General features: G+C 35.7%; 1 protein-coding gene across 3 annotated transcripts in view; it reads right to left on the bottom strand.

Moving 5' to 3' along the window:
- Positions 1-2,511: 2,511 nt before the first annotated feature.
- Snap25 (Synaptosomal-associated protein 25kDa) overlaps positions 2,512-18,850 on the bottom strand; it is a 1,254,720-nt gene continuing 1,238,381 nt past the window's right edge. For all 3 annotated transcript variants that reach the window (XM_067769106.1, XM_067769109.1, XM_067769100.1), the window contains one exon: positions 2,512-2,782. In XM_067769106.1, coding sequence (XP_067625207.1) covers positions 2,720-2,782 — 63 coding nt within the window. In that variant the 3' untranslated portion in view covers positions 2,512-2,719. The remainder of the gene's footprint in view (positions 2,783-18,850) is intronic.

Raw genomic sequence — 18,850 nt, 5'->3', positions numbered from 1 at the left:
AATTCTAGAGTCACCCCTGGCCCACCTTTATGGCGATATCTCGAAACGGCGTCCACCTATGGAACTAAGGATTACTCCCTTTTAAAATACTCATTAACACCTTTCATTTGATACCCATATCGTACAAACGCATTCTAGAGTCACACCTTGTCCATCTTTATGGCGATATCTCGAAAAGGCGTCCACCTATAGAACTAAGGCCCACTCCCTCTTAAAATACTCATTAACTCCTTTCGTTTGATACCCATATTGCACAAACGAATTCTAGAGTCACTTCTGGTCCACCTTTATGGCGATATCTCGAAAAGGGGTCCACCTATAGAACTAAGCCCCACGCCCTTTTAAAATAATCATTAACACCTTTCATTTGATACCCATATCATACAAACAAATTGGAAAGTCACCCCTGGTCCACCTTTATGGCGATATCTCGAAAAGGCGAACACCTATAAAACGAAGGCCCACTCCCTTTTAAAAATACTCATTAACACCTTTCATTTGATACCCATATCGTACAAACAAAGTCTAGAGTCACCCCTGGTCCACCTTTATTGCGATACCTCGAAAATGCGTCCACCTATAGAACTAAGGCCCACTCCCTCTTAAAATACTCATTAACTCCTTTCGTTTGATACCCATATTGCACAAACGAATTCTAGAGTCACCCCTGGCCCACCTTTATGGCGATATCTCGAAACGGCGTCCACCTGTAGAACTAAGGCTCACTCCCTTTTAAAATACTCATTAACACCTTTCGTTTGATGCCCATATTGTGCAAACAAATTCTAGGGTCACCCCTGGTCCACCTTTATGGCGATATCTCGAAACGGCGTCCACCTATGGAACTAAGGATTACTCCCTTTTAAAATGCTCATTAACACAATTCATTTGATACCCATATCGTACAAACGCATTCTAGAGTCACCCCTGGTCCATCTTTACGGCGATATCTCGAAAAGGCGTCCATCTATAGAACTTAGGTCCACGCCCTTTTAAAATACTCATTAATACCTTTCATTTGATACCCATATCGTACAAACGCATTCTAGAGTCAACCCTGATCCACCTTTATGGCTATATCCCTAAATGGCGTCCACCTATAGAACTATGGCCCACTCCCTCATAAAATACTCTATACACATGTCATACAAACACATACCAGGGTTTCCCTCGGTTCATTTTCCTACATGGTTATTTTCCCTTATGTTGTCACCATAGCTCTCAACTGAGTATGTAATGTTCGGTTACACCCGAACTTAACCTTCCTTACTTGTTTTTTTTTTGTTTTCCTTTTAGTGACATTTCATTCTCTCAAATAACTTTAAAAATAAAGAGCTGTAAACATTGATCAATTTGAGTGGATTGGAAGCCGATTCAAATACTGATTTTAAAAAGTTAACTCACCCGTTTACATTTATCAATTTAAAAAAAAAAAAAACAAATTTATTGAGCCGAATGTGGTTATCTAAATAGAATATCGTTATTTTTGCTTCCAATATTGCATTGAAAATATTCAAAATAATTTACTTGTATCAAATGTTAACAAATACAGGGATGCATGATAAAAGCTTCAAAAAAAAAAAAAAAAAAAAAAACGTTCACGATAGTAAATAGCTAAGATCACCTGCAAATCACTGTTCGCTGACTTCAATCTTTTGCCTCGATATAGTTATTCAAACAGTTTACTAAGTACATGTATATTGCCTTATTTATATATTTTACTGTTTGATTAATTGATAGATTATTTTTTCACTGTTTACTGGTTTTTGTTAATTAACAATAAGAAGTATTCTGATTCTCTATAGACTCATTTAAAAGATAAGTTTGTTCGAGATCGTATTAAGGTGGCAGACACACTATATAAAACAACAGCAATATATTTTAAATAATTTATACCTCATTTATTGGCATTTCGGTAATTCTAGGCAATTAAATTCATCTACCGCGAGCAAAAAAAACTTTTATAAAGTGTGTAAACGTATACGTTTATCTTGTGGGTACATGAACTGTAAACTTTTTTATGAAAAATCATTCACACTATTTGTATATATTTACGCGCACATTTCATCGAGTAAGGTGGTTAACTCAAAGGAATTCAACTTTGCAGACATAACAGCCGTAATTTTCATCAGAATCTCCAGCATCAGCAAGACATTTTAGTTCTGATTTTTCACTTTACCTTGGCATATTTTAATTTGTATGATAATCGCAAATTTTTTTGACAGTAAATCAGCTGATCGATAGTTTAGTTTATCAGGAATATTACTAGGTACATTCATATAACAGTGTATGTCAACTGATATAATTTTACACCTAATAAAGCCCTAATATATTATACAACTGATTATGCAGAAATGAAATTTTATCAGATTATTGTTTAGCTCAATTAATTGCAGCTATTCTGACTTGTTATTATTGCAACAACGTTACAAACAAATATTTTTTGCTATGGAAAGATTTCAACAATAATATTTATTAGTTAATTAAATACGAGCATTTTATTGGAAATGCTTATTTATACACGCTTTTGCCTACTTTGACAAATAAATAAGCTTTTTTATTTGAATGCATTTAACAACCAACGCTAACAATTTCTTTTCATATATTTACACCTCCTTACAAATTTCTTACTATAAATTGTTATCCAACGTCATATCTATGTGTATGTACAATATTTATGATATGTAGAAATATGTAAGGTGAATTTAGTGAAAATGAATTACTTAAGCAACTGGTGAGCTCTTTGATTGGCCACAGCTATTCGCGCTTCATTTGATTCCCCCTGAAAAGAAAGAGATAATTATTAAAAAAAAATCTTTCCAGGTAATAAAATGTGAGCCCATTATACTAATACTACTTAATAAAAGCCCTCCCCATTAATGAAACGGATATAGAAAATCGAAAAAATATAGCAGTTCTACAGACTACAATAATCATAGCTTCGTTTAATACTGCGAAGTACAACAATCTTCGATATTATTCTTATTGACATACATACATAGTCTTTCGTAAAAAGGAATTCTTTTATTCAATAAATGATGGGTGTCACAAAGAAAGAGTTCTAAGTCTCGAGTGTACTTCTAAATCAAGATATAGACCAACGTCAACTGAATAGCCACATATCACGCCATGATCACTCAAAATGTAAAGTTATCAAAACAGTTGAGCATTCACAAAGTAATGTCTAGTAATGTATTTTTTCGAAAAAATATCTAGAACTTGGTCCCAAGTCAATGGAATATACCGATGAATATTAAGTAACGCTAGCCAATTGAGTCGTTCCTCTCCAGTCTTGTTATGCAAATATGTCTTCAATCTGCGCAGAGTTGAAAATGACCGTTCAATTGAAGCTACTGTGACTGGAAGTGTAGCACTGATTTGAAGGAGCCGGTAAATGTGTTTGTAGAAATGCACACCACACAGATCGAGAGCTTTTAAAAATGTTTTTGGTTGCTCCCTTAAAGGAATTTTCATGTAAAATCTGTAACAATACACATATTAATTAATAATACATATAATATATACTGTATAATTTTCAACTACTAAATGGAAGCTGCATAGATTCCGTCTCCACATTTTAAAATGAGATTTTGTTTTATTTCAGAAATTCCAGTAAATTCCCTCGGCCATACTTCCTTACATATAAGCAGTGATGGTCCTGTCTATTTCAGCTTCATCGATCTCTACACATTTTTCTAGGATAACATTTTGTATTTTGGAAAGAAGATGTCGTTGTTTTAAAAATCTCGATTCGAGCTCGTCAGGGTACTTGTCCAAGAATAATGGGATGTAGACTGATCGTATATAGTACTCTGCAGCACCTCCACCAAAATTGTTTAGATTTTTCTGAAGTCTGCTCGTAGAGGTACCAATCGATTGAGCAATGTGTGTCGCACTCCATAAGATTTTCCTTTCAGTTCGTCTATAGCGGATTCGATGAATTCAATGCTATCGTAAAACAGGTGGAGTTATGCAAGGTGTTCGATCCAACGCGTTTCGCAAACTCTGAAAAGACAAGTCTGCTTGGCACCAGTTTCCTATTCGAATATGTGTTGCTTTAATTTCCAGCTTTGTTGCAATTTCCAACTGTTTTGACCGCCCCCAAGCAGTTGCGAATCAGTGCAATGTCACATGCGTGATAACTAGCCAGATTCTAATTGTGTTTGCGTAAGAAAATTGTTAGTGATTTATTTCGCAATTCCTCAACTTACAAATATAAGATCCTAGTATACTAAACTACTAGCTCACCTTGCCTTTTCATGCACTGAATCTCGGTACCAAGTTTTTTCAAAGTTTGTTACAGAGCATTGGCCAGCCCTGCACCTGTTACATCCTCTACGGGTACAAAACACAGGAAATCTTCTCGTAAGACGTGTTTTCCTGCAACTTTTTGGGCATACCGAACTCCAATAGAAAATTGTTCTATCCCACTTCTATCAGTCGTTTCGTCAGCTCTGACTGCAAAACACCTCGTCTCATTTACACAATTAACTAAACCATTTGTAGTTATGTCCCGCCTAGCATCAATGATTTCATTATGTGTCTACAAGATTATATATGCCGCATTAGCTTCAGCTGTTAGCAAGTGGTTTCGAAAAAAATCATCCCCGTACTCTAACGTAGAAGAGCTCTAAAATTTCCGTCATTCTCTTCCGGCATCTCCATGGATACAAGACCATCACCGACGACCTTAAGGCGCTTTTCTTTGTCGACAACAAAATAAGACTGCAAGAATAATCGAAACCAATTTCTTCCTGTTTTCGATCTGCAACGTCTTGTGGCTTAAATCAAACTCACTAATGACGTCGTCCTTTTTGCTTTCACTGAAAGTTGCTCACATCGATATGGGCGTCGTCGAGATACTGTAGTATCGCGTGGAATTCACGCCATTTCAAACACGCTTAACATTACAAACGCTCGTTCATTGACCCAGGTAACTACCATAAGTTCATTCCCTTCCACTAAGTCAACTAATGCATTAATGCGTGTGGAGATTGAAACCACGTTTTAAACTTTAAACTATATTTTATTAATACGCCTAAATGTATGCGTCTATTTTATTTTTTATTTTTCACAATAATCAAAATGTTTTTAAAATTGAAAAATCAATATTGAAAATTAAAATATTGATAATACATTTGAAAATTGCAAAGTTCAAAGTAACTAAAATACAAAGTTAAATAAAAATAATAAGAACCCTACATTACTCCCCCTTCAAGAAAATGTATCATTAAACAAATTGAACGTAACTCTCTTTTTATGTAAATTCTTGGTGTTATATGTGTCTGTTGTTTCAATTATTTCAGGTTTTAATCTATCAATAGAAATAGTTTTAATATAATTATCTATTTCAAGTTTAAAACATTTTTGGCCTTTTTCCAGAATTTTGTAATGTCCTTCATATGGTTGTTGTAATGAATGCTTATTAATGACTCGAACAAATGCAAATTTACAAGTTTTCGGAACGTAAATTCCAGTGTCAGAATCTTTATGATGACTTAAATTTGATCTAACATTTCGAAAATGTTCACGTAAATTACTTAAAATTTCAGATGTTGAGAAATTTTTAGCTGATGACAAAACAAGTTTCCCTGGTAAACGTAAATTCTGACCGAACACCATTTCCGCTGGTGTAGCCGAAATATCTTCTTTGTAAATAGATCGCAAACCGGTAACTCGTCATACCAATTATTTGTGTCCTCTCTAGCTATTATAGTAGTCTTTAATTGTCTATGAATCCTTTCAACCATACCATTTCCTTGAGTGTGATATGCGGATGTTGTAATTTGGTGACTATCAAGTAATTTAGTTAACTCTGAAAACAATTTCGATGTAAATTGGCTACCTTGATCAGTTGTTATCTTTAACGGAACTCCAAACCGAGAAATATATTCTCTAAAAAACTTATTTGCAATTGTAGTTGCTGAAATATCTTTTAATGCATATGCCTCAGGCCAACGGGTAAATCTTTCAATAATCGTTAAAATATAGCGATGTCCTTTTGAAATAGGTAATGGTCCAACTATATCTAAATGGATGTGTTCAAATCTATTCTTAGGAATTTGAATTTTGACAACAGGGGATTTTGTATGACGATAAACCTTAGATTTTTGACAATTAAGACACTCTATTGACCAAATATTAATATCCTTATTCATATTAGGCCAATAATATTTTCTAACTATGCCGTCGTGTAGCTCTTGTACCCGGATGTGCTATTCCATGTAAAATATCAAATACTGTCTTTCGCAAATTACTCGGTACAAATGGCCTAGGAGTTTCTCCTGAAATTTCACACCAAATATTAAAATTTAAAATGGGAATACTAATTAGTTTTAAATTTAGATATTGAGAATCAGATACAAGTTGATTTAAGTCATCATCTTTTTGTTGTTCAGTTTGTAAAATTTTAAAATTCAGTTCTGCATTATTTATTGCATTAACCTCAAAAGCTCAAGATAGCGTATCTGCTACAACATTGGATTCTCCTTTAATGTATTGTATGTCATCAGTAAATTGTGCTATAAATTCCAAGTGTCTCGTTTGTCTAGGACTTCGTTCTGTTTTTGAATTTAAAGCAGTGGTCAAAGGTTTATGGTCCGTATAAACTGTAAATTGTCGTCCTTCCAAAAGATATCTAAAATGTTTTATATTTAAGTAAATCGCCAATAACTCCCTATCAAAATCACTATATTTAATTTCAGTTGGAGAAAGTTTTTTAGAAAAGAATGCAATGGGTTAAATTTTACTATTGTAATTTTGTTGTATAATCGCTGTGTTAGATGCATCTACTGCTAAAGATAATTTAGCATCTTTGTTAAAATGATTTAACAATATCGTAGATGCAAATTTATCTTTAATGCATTCAAAAGCTTCATTCGAAGTCTCGTCCCATACGAAAGTTTTATCACGTTTCTTACTTACTTTGTTAATTAGATCATAAATTTTGTTTGTAAATTCTGCTAGTTTTGGAATGTATCTATGATAATAATTTACCATACCAATAAATTTCTGTGCCTGCTTAACTGATTTTGAACGTCCGAAATTGCGAATAGCTGATACCTTTTCAGTGGAAGGTCGATTACCTGTTCCAGAAATGTTATGTCCTAAAAAATCTATATTTGTTACACCAAAAGTACATTTACTTGGTTTAATGTTTAAACCGTACTCTGTAAGGCGTTGAAAAAGGATACGTAAATCTTTCAAATGTTGTTCTTCGTCTTTACTTGCAATAAGTAAGTCGTCGATGTAAGCATATACAAAATCTAAGTCATCTACTACCTCATTTATGAATCTTTGAAAGGTTTGTGCAGAATTTCTAAGTCCGAAAGACATTCTCATGAATTCAAACATACCGAAAGGAGTTGTAATAGCAGTTTTATAAATATCTTCTTCAGCCATAGGAATTTGGTGATATGCCCTAACTAAATCTAATTTTGAAAATATATTTTTATTATGAAGGTTCATATTAAAATCCTGAATGTGAGGTAAGGGATAACGATCGGGAACAGGTACAATATTTAATCTTCTAAAATCACCACATGGACGCCAATCATTCAACTCTTTTTTAGGTACAAGGTGAAGTGGTGATGCTACTGAAGAATTTGAAGGCCGACAAATGCCTGTTTTAACTAAGAAATCAAACTCCGTTTTCGCGACTTTGTATTTTACCGGATCTAAACGTCTGGGCTTAGAAAATGGAAGACTACCTTCTGTTACAAGTCGATGTATTGTTGTATGTTTAACAGGTTTAGTATAATCTGGCTCTGAAATAAGTGACGGAAACTCTTTTAATAATTTTGTAAATTTATTGTCAACTACAAATAATTTCGGCAATGGAATATCACAAAAGTAGGATACCGTATTAACTGAGATATTGGTTAATAAATCTACTAAACGTTTATGTTTAATGTATATAATAATACCATATTTACAAAGAAAATCAGCGCCAATTATTGGCTTGGCTATATCTGCAATCAAAAATGTAAAGGGAAATTCACGTCACGTCTTAAACCAAAATTTACGTATAAAAGCCTTTTCCCGTAAGTGGCAATTGTTGAGCCATTAGCTGCAGTGAGAATTATGTCTAAACGTTTCGTATGAGGAAATTTAGACGCGGTAATACCGAAAGTTCTGCTCCACTCTCAATTAAAAAAATTTGTTTGTTTAAGCGACGCGTCGAAAATTCTAAATTTCCGCTGTTCGTCGCTGCAACAACGGAAGAATTTAGTTTGTTGAATCTTTGTTTTTGTTATAAGAACAAGGTTGTTCACAACTTCTAGCATTATTTCCAAATTTGTAGTGAAATCTACACAACCAATTTGGATTATTACGCGAGTTAGAACGATGCCTAAAAGGTTTTCTAAAATTATTCCTAGAATTAGAACGCGACCTAGATTTATTCCGATACACTTCTGTTTTAATTTCTGCTAACTCCAAAGAAAGTTTCTGAAAACTTTCACACATTAAAGAAGTGGTTTTAACTAGATTTTCAATAACTGAATTTTGAGCTTTTGTATCTGATATTGTATTTACTGAGAAAACTTCTTTTTTATTCATAACTTCAAAAATGTTATCCGCTAATTTTACTAATTCATTAATATTATTAGAACTTGAGCTAGCCAAAATTGCATTTAGATTTTTGGGAAGTTTTCTCAACCAAATTCTCTTTAAAATATTTTCACTAAAATTTGAACCGGCTAACAAAATTAATGACCGATAAAATTCAGAGGGCTTGCGATCACCCAGTTCAGAATCATTTAAGATTTTGTCAAGCTTTGAATGTGTCTTTCTATTAAAACTTCACTAACTCTTTTTTGATTAGTATTATACTCCACGTTAAGCAGTACAAACGTGTAAATAAATGTATGTACATATATGAATAAATTTGTTGTAGGGATAATTATTTATTATATTAATGCTTTATGTTGTTATTAGTTTGTCCTGAAGACGATTACCGACGGTAATTTGAAATATATTGGCAGAACGAAAAACTTGTGTTTTATTAGTTTTTGCAAGAAAAACATAGACCTCGAGCCAGCAAACTGGAAAGTTAAGAAGAAAAGGTCGATAAATCAGAAAATTAAAATATTGATAATGCATTTGAAAATTAAAGAGTTCAAAGTAACTAAAATACAAAGTTAAATAAAAATAATAAGAACCCTACAATGCGTCATACCGAACTGCTCATGCGGGAATCATATTGACAATATGTAGGTCAATAATTTGCTGACAAGCATTCCTCACTATTGAGTCATGCACCTTTAGTATGTAAATATTAATGTAAGTATGTATATATGCATAGGTTAAGAACTTCTGTATAAATAGTAATGAATTTCTTTAATAAAATGAATACTGATCAGACTTCCAAAGTCAAAACATTCTTCTATTAATTTGTTACATTACATGGCGATTCTGCCAGTTCAAATCAAATCAGCACAACTGCTAAAAACGATCTGAATGGAAAGATCCTGCCAGTTTAGGTAAAATCAGCACAACTGCTAAAAACGATCTGACTGAAAAAGATCCTGCCAGCCTTAAAAGTTAGTAAAGTACTTAAATAATCCTAAAAAGGATTATTAAACAATAAAAATCCTATAAGGATTACTAACAAGACCGAGGATTAAAGACAAAAAAGGAAAATTTTGTCACAAGGCATTATTTGATCATTTGGCGATAATTAAATATTTTATGGCGATAGTTAAACACACAAGGCATTATTTGATCATTTGGCGATAATTAAATATTTCATGGCAATAGTTAAAAACACAAGGCAATGTTAGCCTGGATAAAGACCGACAACAGACGTAAAACATCCTGACTAGCAGCGGTTTACTAGCAATTATTTCAATAAACGCATAAGGAAGTGGAATAAGCGGATTTAAATGACAGCATTTAAAATAACAGCATAGAAAAATAACAAAGCATAAAATTCAATTTTAAACAATACTTTGTAAAGTAAATTCAACAAAAAAAATAAAAAAATTTATAAATTTCAATTTTAAGAAAAATGTCAAAAATATTAAATCTAAAAACTTTTTTTAAGAAAATCAAAAATTTTAGAAACAAATTTTCTATAATGTTAATTAAATAAAGAAAAATAGCAAAATGGCATAAAAATAAATTTTTAAAATAATTTGTAAATTGAAAAAAAAACTACTATTTCTAAAATTTAAGGAAAAATGTTAATTATTTTGTAAAATTAAGTAAACAAAAAGAAAAAAATAACATATCAATAAGTTTTTTTAAATACTTTGTAAAATTAATATTTTGAAAATTATATAAGAAAATTTTAAATATCTGAATTAGAAATGTAAAAGGTTTTTTTTCTAAATAATAACAAGCCTAATTAAATAAGAAAATGAAAAAAAAAATGATAAAGAATAAAACCAAAATTTTTTTTTCACACAGAAGCAGGAAACATAATTATAGGAAAAATTCAACATGGCTTGATGTACAAAGATTGCCCACGGCATCCTGATAGCGATAGCCGGATATGAATTAGGGAAAGAAAATTCTGAAGTACCAGAGAATAGACTAATAAAGTATGAACCACCAGCTGAACCAGAGACAGGAATTACACCAAACATTCCAAATATTTGGCTAGCCGTTTTGCTTTGTATAATCGAGCTATTGATCATTACAATAGCCACAATACTAAAGAAATATATGAAGCATAAGTACAGACATCTAAAACCCGTTCAAGACCGTATCTAAAATTTTTTTCCACCCAATTTACAAACATCCACTTTAGCACTTTTTACTCAAAATCAAACTCAAAGCTGAGGAAGAGCAACAAATAGTTAAAAATAAATAAATAAACCTTTAAGGAGTAACCCTCAAAATGTTGCAAACGACATTAAAGGCAGCTTCATTAGACCTGCCCAAAGTTAATGCAAATCAATAATTTGCATACCTCACAGTAGTAGTTTCCATGGAAGTTATCAAAATAACATCATTGAAGGCTGTCAAAGGAAAAGATTTATAAAACAGCCCTAGTAAAATTTGCGTCAGTGGACATATAAAAAAAAAAATTTTTTTTTCACAACCAGCCAATATTAACAACAAAAATGAAGAAAAGTCACAAAGAGAACCTATATATATATGAAGCGCTATATAAATTTGCAATAAAATACTAGTCGCGCTCATTTTCATCTTGGGATAGAAAAATGTTAGCGTAGAAAAATTTTCAAGCGACCAGATTGTTGAGGGAGTTATTGACTTAGGACAATATTCGACCAGGCACAGAAGAAATGCCGGCAATGCAGGACTTGAAATTTATAAGAAAAAACACAGTTGTCCTGAGGGACAAATTGATGATTAAGAATTGAATATTTACTGCAGTAGGCGAATTTATAAAATAATAATTGGTACCCAAGTTCTCTAAGATCAAATAATTGCACTAACCAAAGAGGTTGTGCATGTGACAATCCCGGAAATATAAAAATAATTATTCATAATTTCATGACGTTTCTGTCTTGGTGGCCGCCGCAGAAATCGCATAACAAATAAGATCAAATAAATCGCTGGAAAAATATGAAAAATAAATTAAAAGATCGAATAAATTTTGCATCCACTGTACCCCCTTCCGCTAACCAGCTAAACTACTACCACTAATATAAACTACCTTGCTCTTCCGTCAATCACAGCTACTAAATTACTGCATTATTAATTAGTGACATATTTCATATTATAGAATTCCGTATAATTAGCAACAGATTTTTTTTTACCAAGTTTAATGTAACCCTAATGAAATGAAATAACAACGAAAAGATGTTATTTAATAGAAATTATTAAAGAAATAGATATAAATATGAGATGCTTCAGTTAGGAAACCCAGTTTTGGAGAGGTCATAATTTTAAGAAAATTATTTTTACTAATAGAAACATATATTTCATTCTAAATAGATTAGAAAATAGAAATAGGAAACATTTCTACTTTTAACCTACCTACAAAATAAGGAAATAATAGTCCATAAGAATAGGCTTACCCAATATAAAATATGCCAATGACTCACGTTAATTTAACAACAAAAAAAAAAAAAAAGCAGTTTCAACAATAGTATTCCAATTTACTCGTCAATAAACAAAAGCAAACAATTCATATTGGTATCCAGTTACCATTAATTCACAGAAAAAAATAGAAAAAGTCAGCTTATTATGAAAAAGCTAGCATGAGCGTACGGGCATGGGATGGAAAGCAAATGCAAACGAATAAAAGCAAAAAGAAAACATATAAACTTATAATATCAAGTTACCACTATGACATAAATTGCAACTGAATGCAAGAAATTATTTGGTAACAAACTAAGTTGACTGGGTCATTCAACGAAAAATGAAACAACACGGCACACTTATCACAGTGACATTGGAATGACCGTCTATAATTAAGCATAAAATTATATACGCTCACTTAAAAGGCCGATGGTGTAGTATCGCGTGGAATTCACCCCATTTCAAACACGCTTAACATTACAAACGCTCGTTCCTTGACCCAGGTAACTACCATAAGTTCATTCGCTTTCGCTAAGTCACCTAATGCATTAATGCGTCACACCGAACTGCTCATGCGGGAATCATATTGACAATATGTAGGTCAATAATTTGCTGACAAGCATTCCTCACTATTGAGTCATGCACCTTTAGTATGTAAATATTAATGTATGTATGTATATATGCATAGGTTAAGAACTTCTGTATAAATAGTAATAAATTTCTTTAATAAAATGAATACTGATCAGACTTCCAAAGTCAAAACATTCTTTTATTAATTTGTTACATTAAAATACCAACGAGGATAAATTATGATAAGAGACGTCACTCGTTACTCGCAGCCATTTGCTCGATGTTTTCTAGGAGGTAGTCGCTGGTTTTTTTGGGCGAGATGTGCATAACATGTCTTCTATACATTTTCGTTGAGTATTTGTGTTTATTTTTCCGACTGTATTTATTTATATTTATATTTATTCAATACTTTCTATGAAAGAACATTTCTTACAGACTAATAACAATGGTGTAGGTTACAAAATGAAACATACCTACTTAAAATAATAGAGTAAAATATTCAAAAAAAAGCTTGTTTACCCAAGGAAAAATCAAGGGAAATACTCTGAGATAGAATATTAAATTCGCGCATAGATCTTGCAAGAGGAGCATTACGGGCAAATTTAGTTTTGACTTTTTTCCAGTGTTTAGGCAGGATGCCTAACTTTTCGGTATCTGATTGCGATCCCCCCAATGCAACTCTGCAAATCGATACTCGATACTCGTTTTAATTTATAACCACCCACACCATCACCGCCACATGCATGTGGATGCATGTACATGCACGTGTATGTGTGCTTTTTGTCAGCACTCATGCATATGCATGTCGGGGTTGATGTGTGGGTGCCTTTCCCCTCCAAAATGGAGGATTTTGCGGGTCAACGGATGTAGCTTTCAATACAACCGGCCTCTTTGATTTCAACAGCCGTACCAAACGCATCTGCCGCCAACGATCTCTGCCGTTTTATATTCAGGTAATATTGTACCCTAGCTATTTATCTCTACTGAATAAAGATCATCCTTTATAACGAGAAATTCTCGTCTTCTCTTGTCTTTTTGCACATACTCCCGCTTATTGAGATCGACCCCGGTGCGCCCACCTACTCAGGATTAGACGCACCCCGGCCGAACATTTGGTCCCCGAAAAAGGAACCACAGCGATATAAATTACAGTCCACAAGAAAAGATCATAGCTGACCGCACAAATCAAAGAAATTGTCACAAAAATTTATCCGGAAAAGGATTTGCCACAACCAACAAAAAGTCTATTATTTAACACCAGCGTGCAAAAGACTGAGCAAGCGAAAGCCACTGCAACACATCAAGTCATCTTGCCACATCAGCGCCAGTATAAGAATCACCAAAAAATTTCAAAGTAAGTGCAATATTTCTTGCCACATTTTTTTTGGTTAAAAAATAATAAATAAAAAGTGCGAAAGATCAATTTAAAGTGCCATACGTGATTGTAATTAACCGCGAAAAGTGTGAAAAAACTGTGTAGTGCCAAAAAGAAAATACGTGCAAACGCGGATAATTAATGTGGTTAAGATTCCTTGTGACTATCTGGCCTGTCCCCCCACCGGCGGTAAGGCTCTCCGGACACAGCACAAGGAAGAGATGCACATAACCTCACTTTCACTAAAATTTCACGCCATTCGATTGTCGCAATTTTAAAATTTCTTTTTGCATCACGTTAAGTTCACTAGTTTCCTAAAAAAATTTTGTTACACAGTTTCCTCGTTTTTCGCACACGATTTATTACACATTTTTACACTTTTCGTCGAGTTTTTATATCAACGCGCGCACTTATTTTTTATACAAAAATTGACGATTGAAGTGGCGAGTGACCCCTTTACTTCGCACAATACACATTGGTGTCGATTCCCCCTGCTCCTTGTTTTAAGGCACAAATTATCTGCAAAGTCAGACAAAAATAAACAAACTAAAAGTAAGAAATCAATTTTGCGTAATTTTAATAGTTGTTGGTTGGGTGATTCGCTCAGGTTTTCAAGTTTTATATCCCTTGGTTAATTCGCTCTTCACTTTTCAACCATGAACATGGACTCCTACATTAGACTGGCCGATCGAATAATCGAATTCGAGGCCGATTTTAATGATATCAATGCGGCTCTGCACACAGTACACACTCTTGCAATACAGCAAAAAGAGTTGCAAGCTAAGTGGGAAAAAGCAGAAAACGCCCTAGAGGAGTTGCTTGGCTCTGACACGCTCGACGCAAAGAAAATTGCAGCGGTCAAGATCAAGCATAAAGCGGTATATGCCGTATTCTTGCGTTGCATGTCGAACATGGCTGAACTTCAAGCCAAATTGAAGCAGGAAAGAGATAGTCAGGTTCGACCTGAAGGAGATACTGCCAGCTTGCGATACTGAGGTGTTCATAGCCATCTACAAAAACAACAGTCGCCTAAGCTCAGTAGAAAAGCTGTTCCACCTCAATCAAAAAACTCAAGGTGAGGCAAAGGACATCGTCAAGAAATGTCCCTTGACAAATGAAGGCTTCGAAACAGCCTGGAAAAACCTATGTGAGAGATACGAGGATAAGCGGATTCTCGTGAACTCACAACTAAAAATTTTGTTTAATCTAAAAAAGATAGATAGCGAGTGCGGCAGCTCAATCAAAAGCTTACAGAGCGACATAAATAATTGTTTAGCATCCTTAAAAACCCATCAGATTGATGTTTCAAATTGGGATGCGATCATCACATATTTATGCTCGACAAAATTACCCGAAAATACGTTGGCTCTATGGGAGCAGAGCATTGACCACAAAACGGATATATCCAAGTGGGAGGATATGGACAAATTATTGTCAAATCGTTTTCAGACACTTGAAACAGTGTCTGGTTTTACAGGGAATGCCACTTCTAAAGTGCAAAAATCAAACGCGTCGCGCCAGTCGACAGAAACCCCTACAAAAAGACTTGGTGCTTTTCAAACAAAAGTAACCAAGCAAACAACAAAATCAATGTGTAAAATGTGCAAATCTACGGAGTACAGATTACGCAACTGTTCACGTTTTTGCGATTTAAACCCAGTAGAAAGGATTAAATTCATCAAATCCACAAATGGCTGCCTGAATTGTTTATCCCCAGGACACACAGTGACGAGGTGCACCAGTTCGTACAACTGTTCCAAATGCCACTCTCGTCACCACACGCTCCTGCATGCGGACACACTTCAGCAACCGGCGGTGCGCAACCCTTTCAAAGATGCGGATAATACCCCATCAACTTCGGTACAGGCACGGAAAAGACAGGAATCGGGACAACCACCTTCCTCTACGAACCAGAATGTCAAATCCTGCCGTGCCAATTCCAGCACAGGTGTGCTATTAGGAACTGCTCGCGTACACATTCACCATAATGGTACCGACTTCTCCGCGCGGACATTAATTGATTCTGGGTCTGAATGTTCCTTTATAACTGAAAGACTGAAACGCAGAATCAATTTTCCAGCGAGGAAAATGCATGCCCATGTTTCAGGCATCACAAATGCGGTGTCAGCTCAGGTGAAAGAAGCATCCAACATCGAATTACGTTCACCAGTGGATCCCTGCTTCACATTATATGAAGAGGAAGGGTACTACGAACAATTATTTAAGGAATCAACGAAACGTGATGAAGATGGAAGATACACCGTATCACTACCATTCAGGTAGGATTACCCTAATAACATTAATTTAGGACCGTCCCTGAAACGCGCATGCTCTCAATTCTTCCGGAATGAGGGGCGGCTAATAAAAAACCCAGATTTAGATAAAGAATATGTTCGAGTGTTGTCAGAATATGAAACGCTCGGACATATGAGAAAATTGAAAAATAATATACCATCAGACGATTCGGATCATTACTTCCTGCCTCACCACGCCGTTGTAAAAGCAGAAAGTACAACCACCAAGGTACGCGTAGTATTTAACGCTTCGAGCCCTACTGCCAACGGTAACAGCTTAAACGATATTCTCCTCCCAGGCCCAGTTCTACAAGCCGATCTACCCATCCTTATATTACGATGGAGACTATACCGTTTCGTATTCAATAGCGATATCGAAAAGATGTATTGACAAATTTGGTTGAACGAAAATCACACCAAATTTCAACGCATTGTGTATCGAACTTCCCCGAATGACCCTATTAGTCTTTACGAATTAAAAACGGTTACCTTCGGAGTGAATTGCGCTCCATATCTCGCGATAAGAACGCTCCTACAACTGGCAGACGACGTATCAAATTCACACCACACAGCGGCTAGCATACTGCGAGAATACATGTATGTAGGTGACGTCTTAGCGGGTGGACATACGATCACATCGACCATTAAAGCCAGAGATGAAATTCGTCAAGTCCTAAATTCAGCGGGCTTTCCACTTCGCAACTGGACATCCAATTCAGAGGACATTCTAAGGGACATCCCCAAAGCAGACCTGCTCAGTGAAAACTTCCTGGCATTCGAAGATACCAGTTCAGTTAAAGCATTAGGAATTCGATGGAATGCCCTCTCCGATTTATTTTATTTTAAAGCAGGGACGCTGGACAACCCGGAAAACATTACGAAGAGAGCGATACTATCAGCAATCGCCAAACTTTTCGATCCCTTGGGATGGCTGGCACCAATGGTCATTGTGGCAAAAATACTCATGCAGAGTATTTGGTTGGAAGGCACCGCTTGGGACGAACTAGTATCTACCAGTACGCTGGAACGATGGAAAACCTTCACCTTCCAATACCATGAAATCGATAAAATCGGGATACCTAGATGGGTCAACTTTTCACCAGGAACCGACATCGAGATCCATGGATTTTGTGACACATCCGAGAAGGCTTATGCAGCAGCCGTTTAGATGCGCGTGAAAACGGATAATGACATCTGGACAAACCTGCTTCTAGCCAAAACCCGAGTAGCCCCAGTGAAAACTCTTTCTCTTCCACGATTGGAACTTTGCGGAGCCGTGCTGTTAGCGGAAATCACCGAATCAATTTTCAGGAACCTCAAGTTGGGACCAGTGAAAGTGCACCTTTGGACGGATTCAACTATCGTCCTCGCATGGATAAGGAAACCGCCTTGTTCCTTGTCCACTTTCGTCGCACATCGGATCACCAAGATCATCGACATGGTCGGAAATAAGGACTGGTTGCACGTAAATTCAGAATCAAACCCAGCAGATTTAGGTAGCAGAGGATCACCTGCGTCTGAATAGGTCAACAATTCGTTGTGGTGGCAGGGACCTTCATGGCTGCAAGAAGACACTTCCCAATGGCCAGCACAAGAAAGTGACTACATCACCTCCGTAGAGGAAAAGAGGGCGAAGACCTGCTCAACAACAACAGTAAATACTACCTATGTTCTCCAACGCTTTTCAGACCTACCTAGGGCTTTACGGGTGCTCTCCTACGTTATGAGGTTCTACCGAAGAACTCACCCCAAAACAAAAAAATCATATCAGGTCGAGTCACCTTTAATCTCTCCAGATGAGATCAAATCAGTAACCCAACTCTTAATTAAAATCTATCAGAAACAACACTATAGTTCCGAATATAATGATCTACAGGCCGGAAAACCAATTGCAGGGAAAAGTGCAATACTCTCACTTAATCCCTATCTAGACCAACATGGCATCATTCGGGTAGGAGGGCGACTCGAGGCGTCAAAGGACTTAGTTTTAATGAACGCCACCCAATCCTCCTCCCATACAACTGCCGGTTATCCCGTTTGAAAGTCCTAATGTTTCATCAACAAAGTCTGCATGGGGAAAACCAACTCATGTTAAGTCTGATACGCACCCAATATTGGATACCTAACATCAAAACCATGATTAGGGCAACAATTCACAATTGCAAAGTTTGCACTATACACCGAAAGCGTGCTCAGACCCAACTTATGGGTATTCTCCCTCGCGAACGCACGACCTTCAGCCGTGCATTCACGAATACTGGAGTCGACTTGGCTGGACCCTTCGACATCAAAAGTTACCGCGGTAGAGGGTGTCGACTATCCAAAGGCTATGTCTGCCTTTTCGTGTGTTTTTCCACACGAGCGATTCATCTGGAAGCCACTAGTAACCTCAGCACTGCCGCATTCCTGGCAGCTTTCGATAGGTTTGTTGCTCGGCGAAGATGTCCAAAGAACATCTACTCCGACAACGGAACCAAGTTTGTCGGAGCCTCCAGAGCTCTCCGCTCGGAACTCAAAGCTTTCCTGGCGGACGCACGCAACCAAACTCTATCCAAGTACAGTCACCAAAATTTGACATTGCATTTCATACCACCAGGAGCTCCTCACATGGGTGGGC

The sequence above is a fragment of the Eurosta solidaginis genome, chromosome 1, assembly GCF_040869045.1.
Source record: "Eurosta solidaginis isolate ZX-2024a chromosome 1, ASM4086904v1, whole genome shotgun sequence".
In the NCBI taxonomy this organism is placed as follows: domain Eukaryota; kingdom Metazoa; phylum Arthropoda; class Insecta; order Diptera; family Tephritidae; genus Eurosta; species Eurosta solidaginis.
This window is presented reverse-complemented; position numbering and strand designations above follow the sequence as displayed.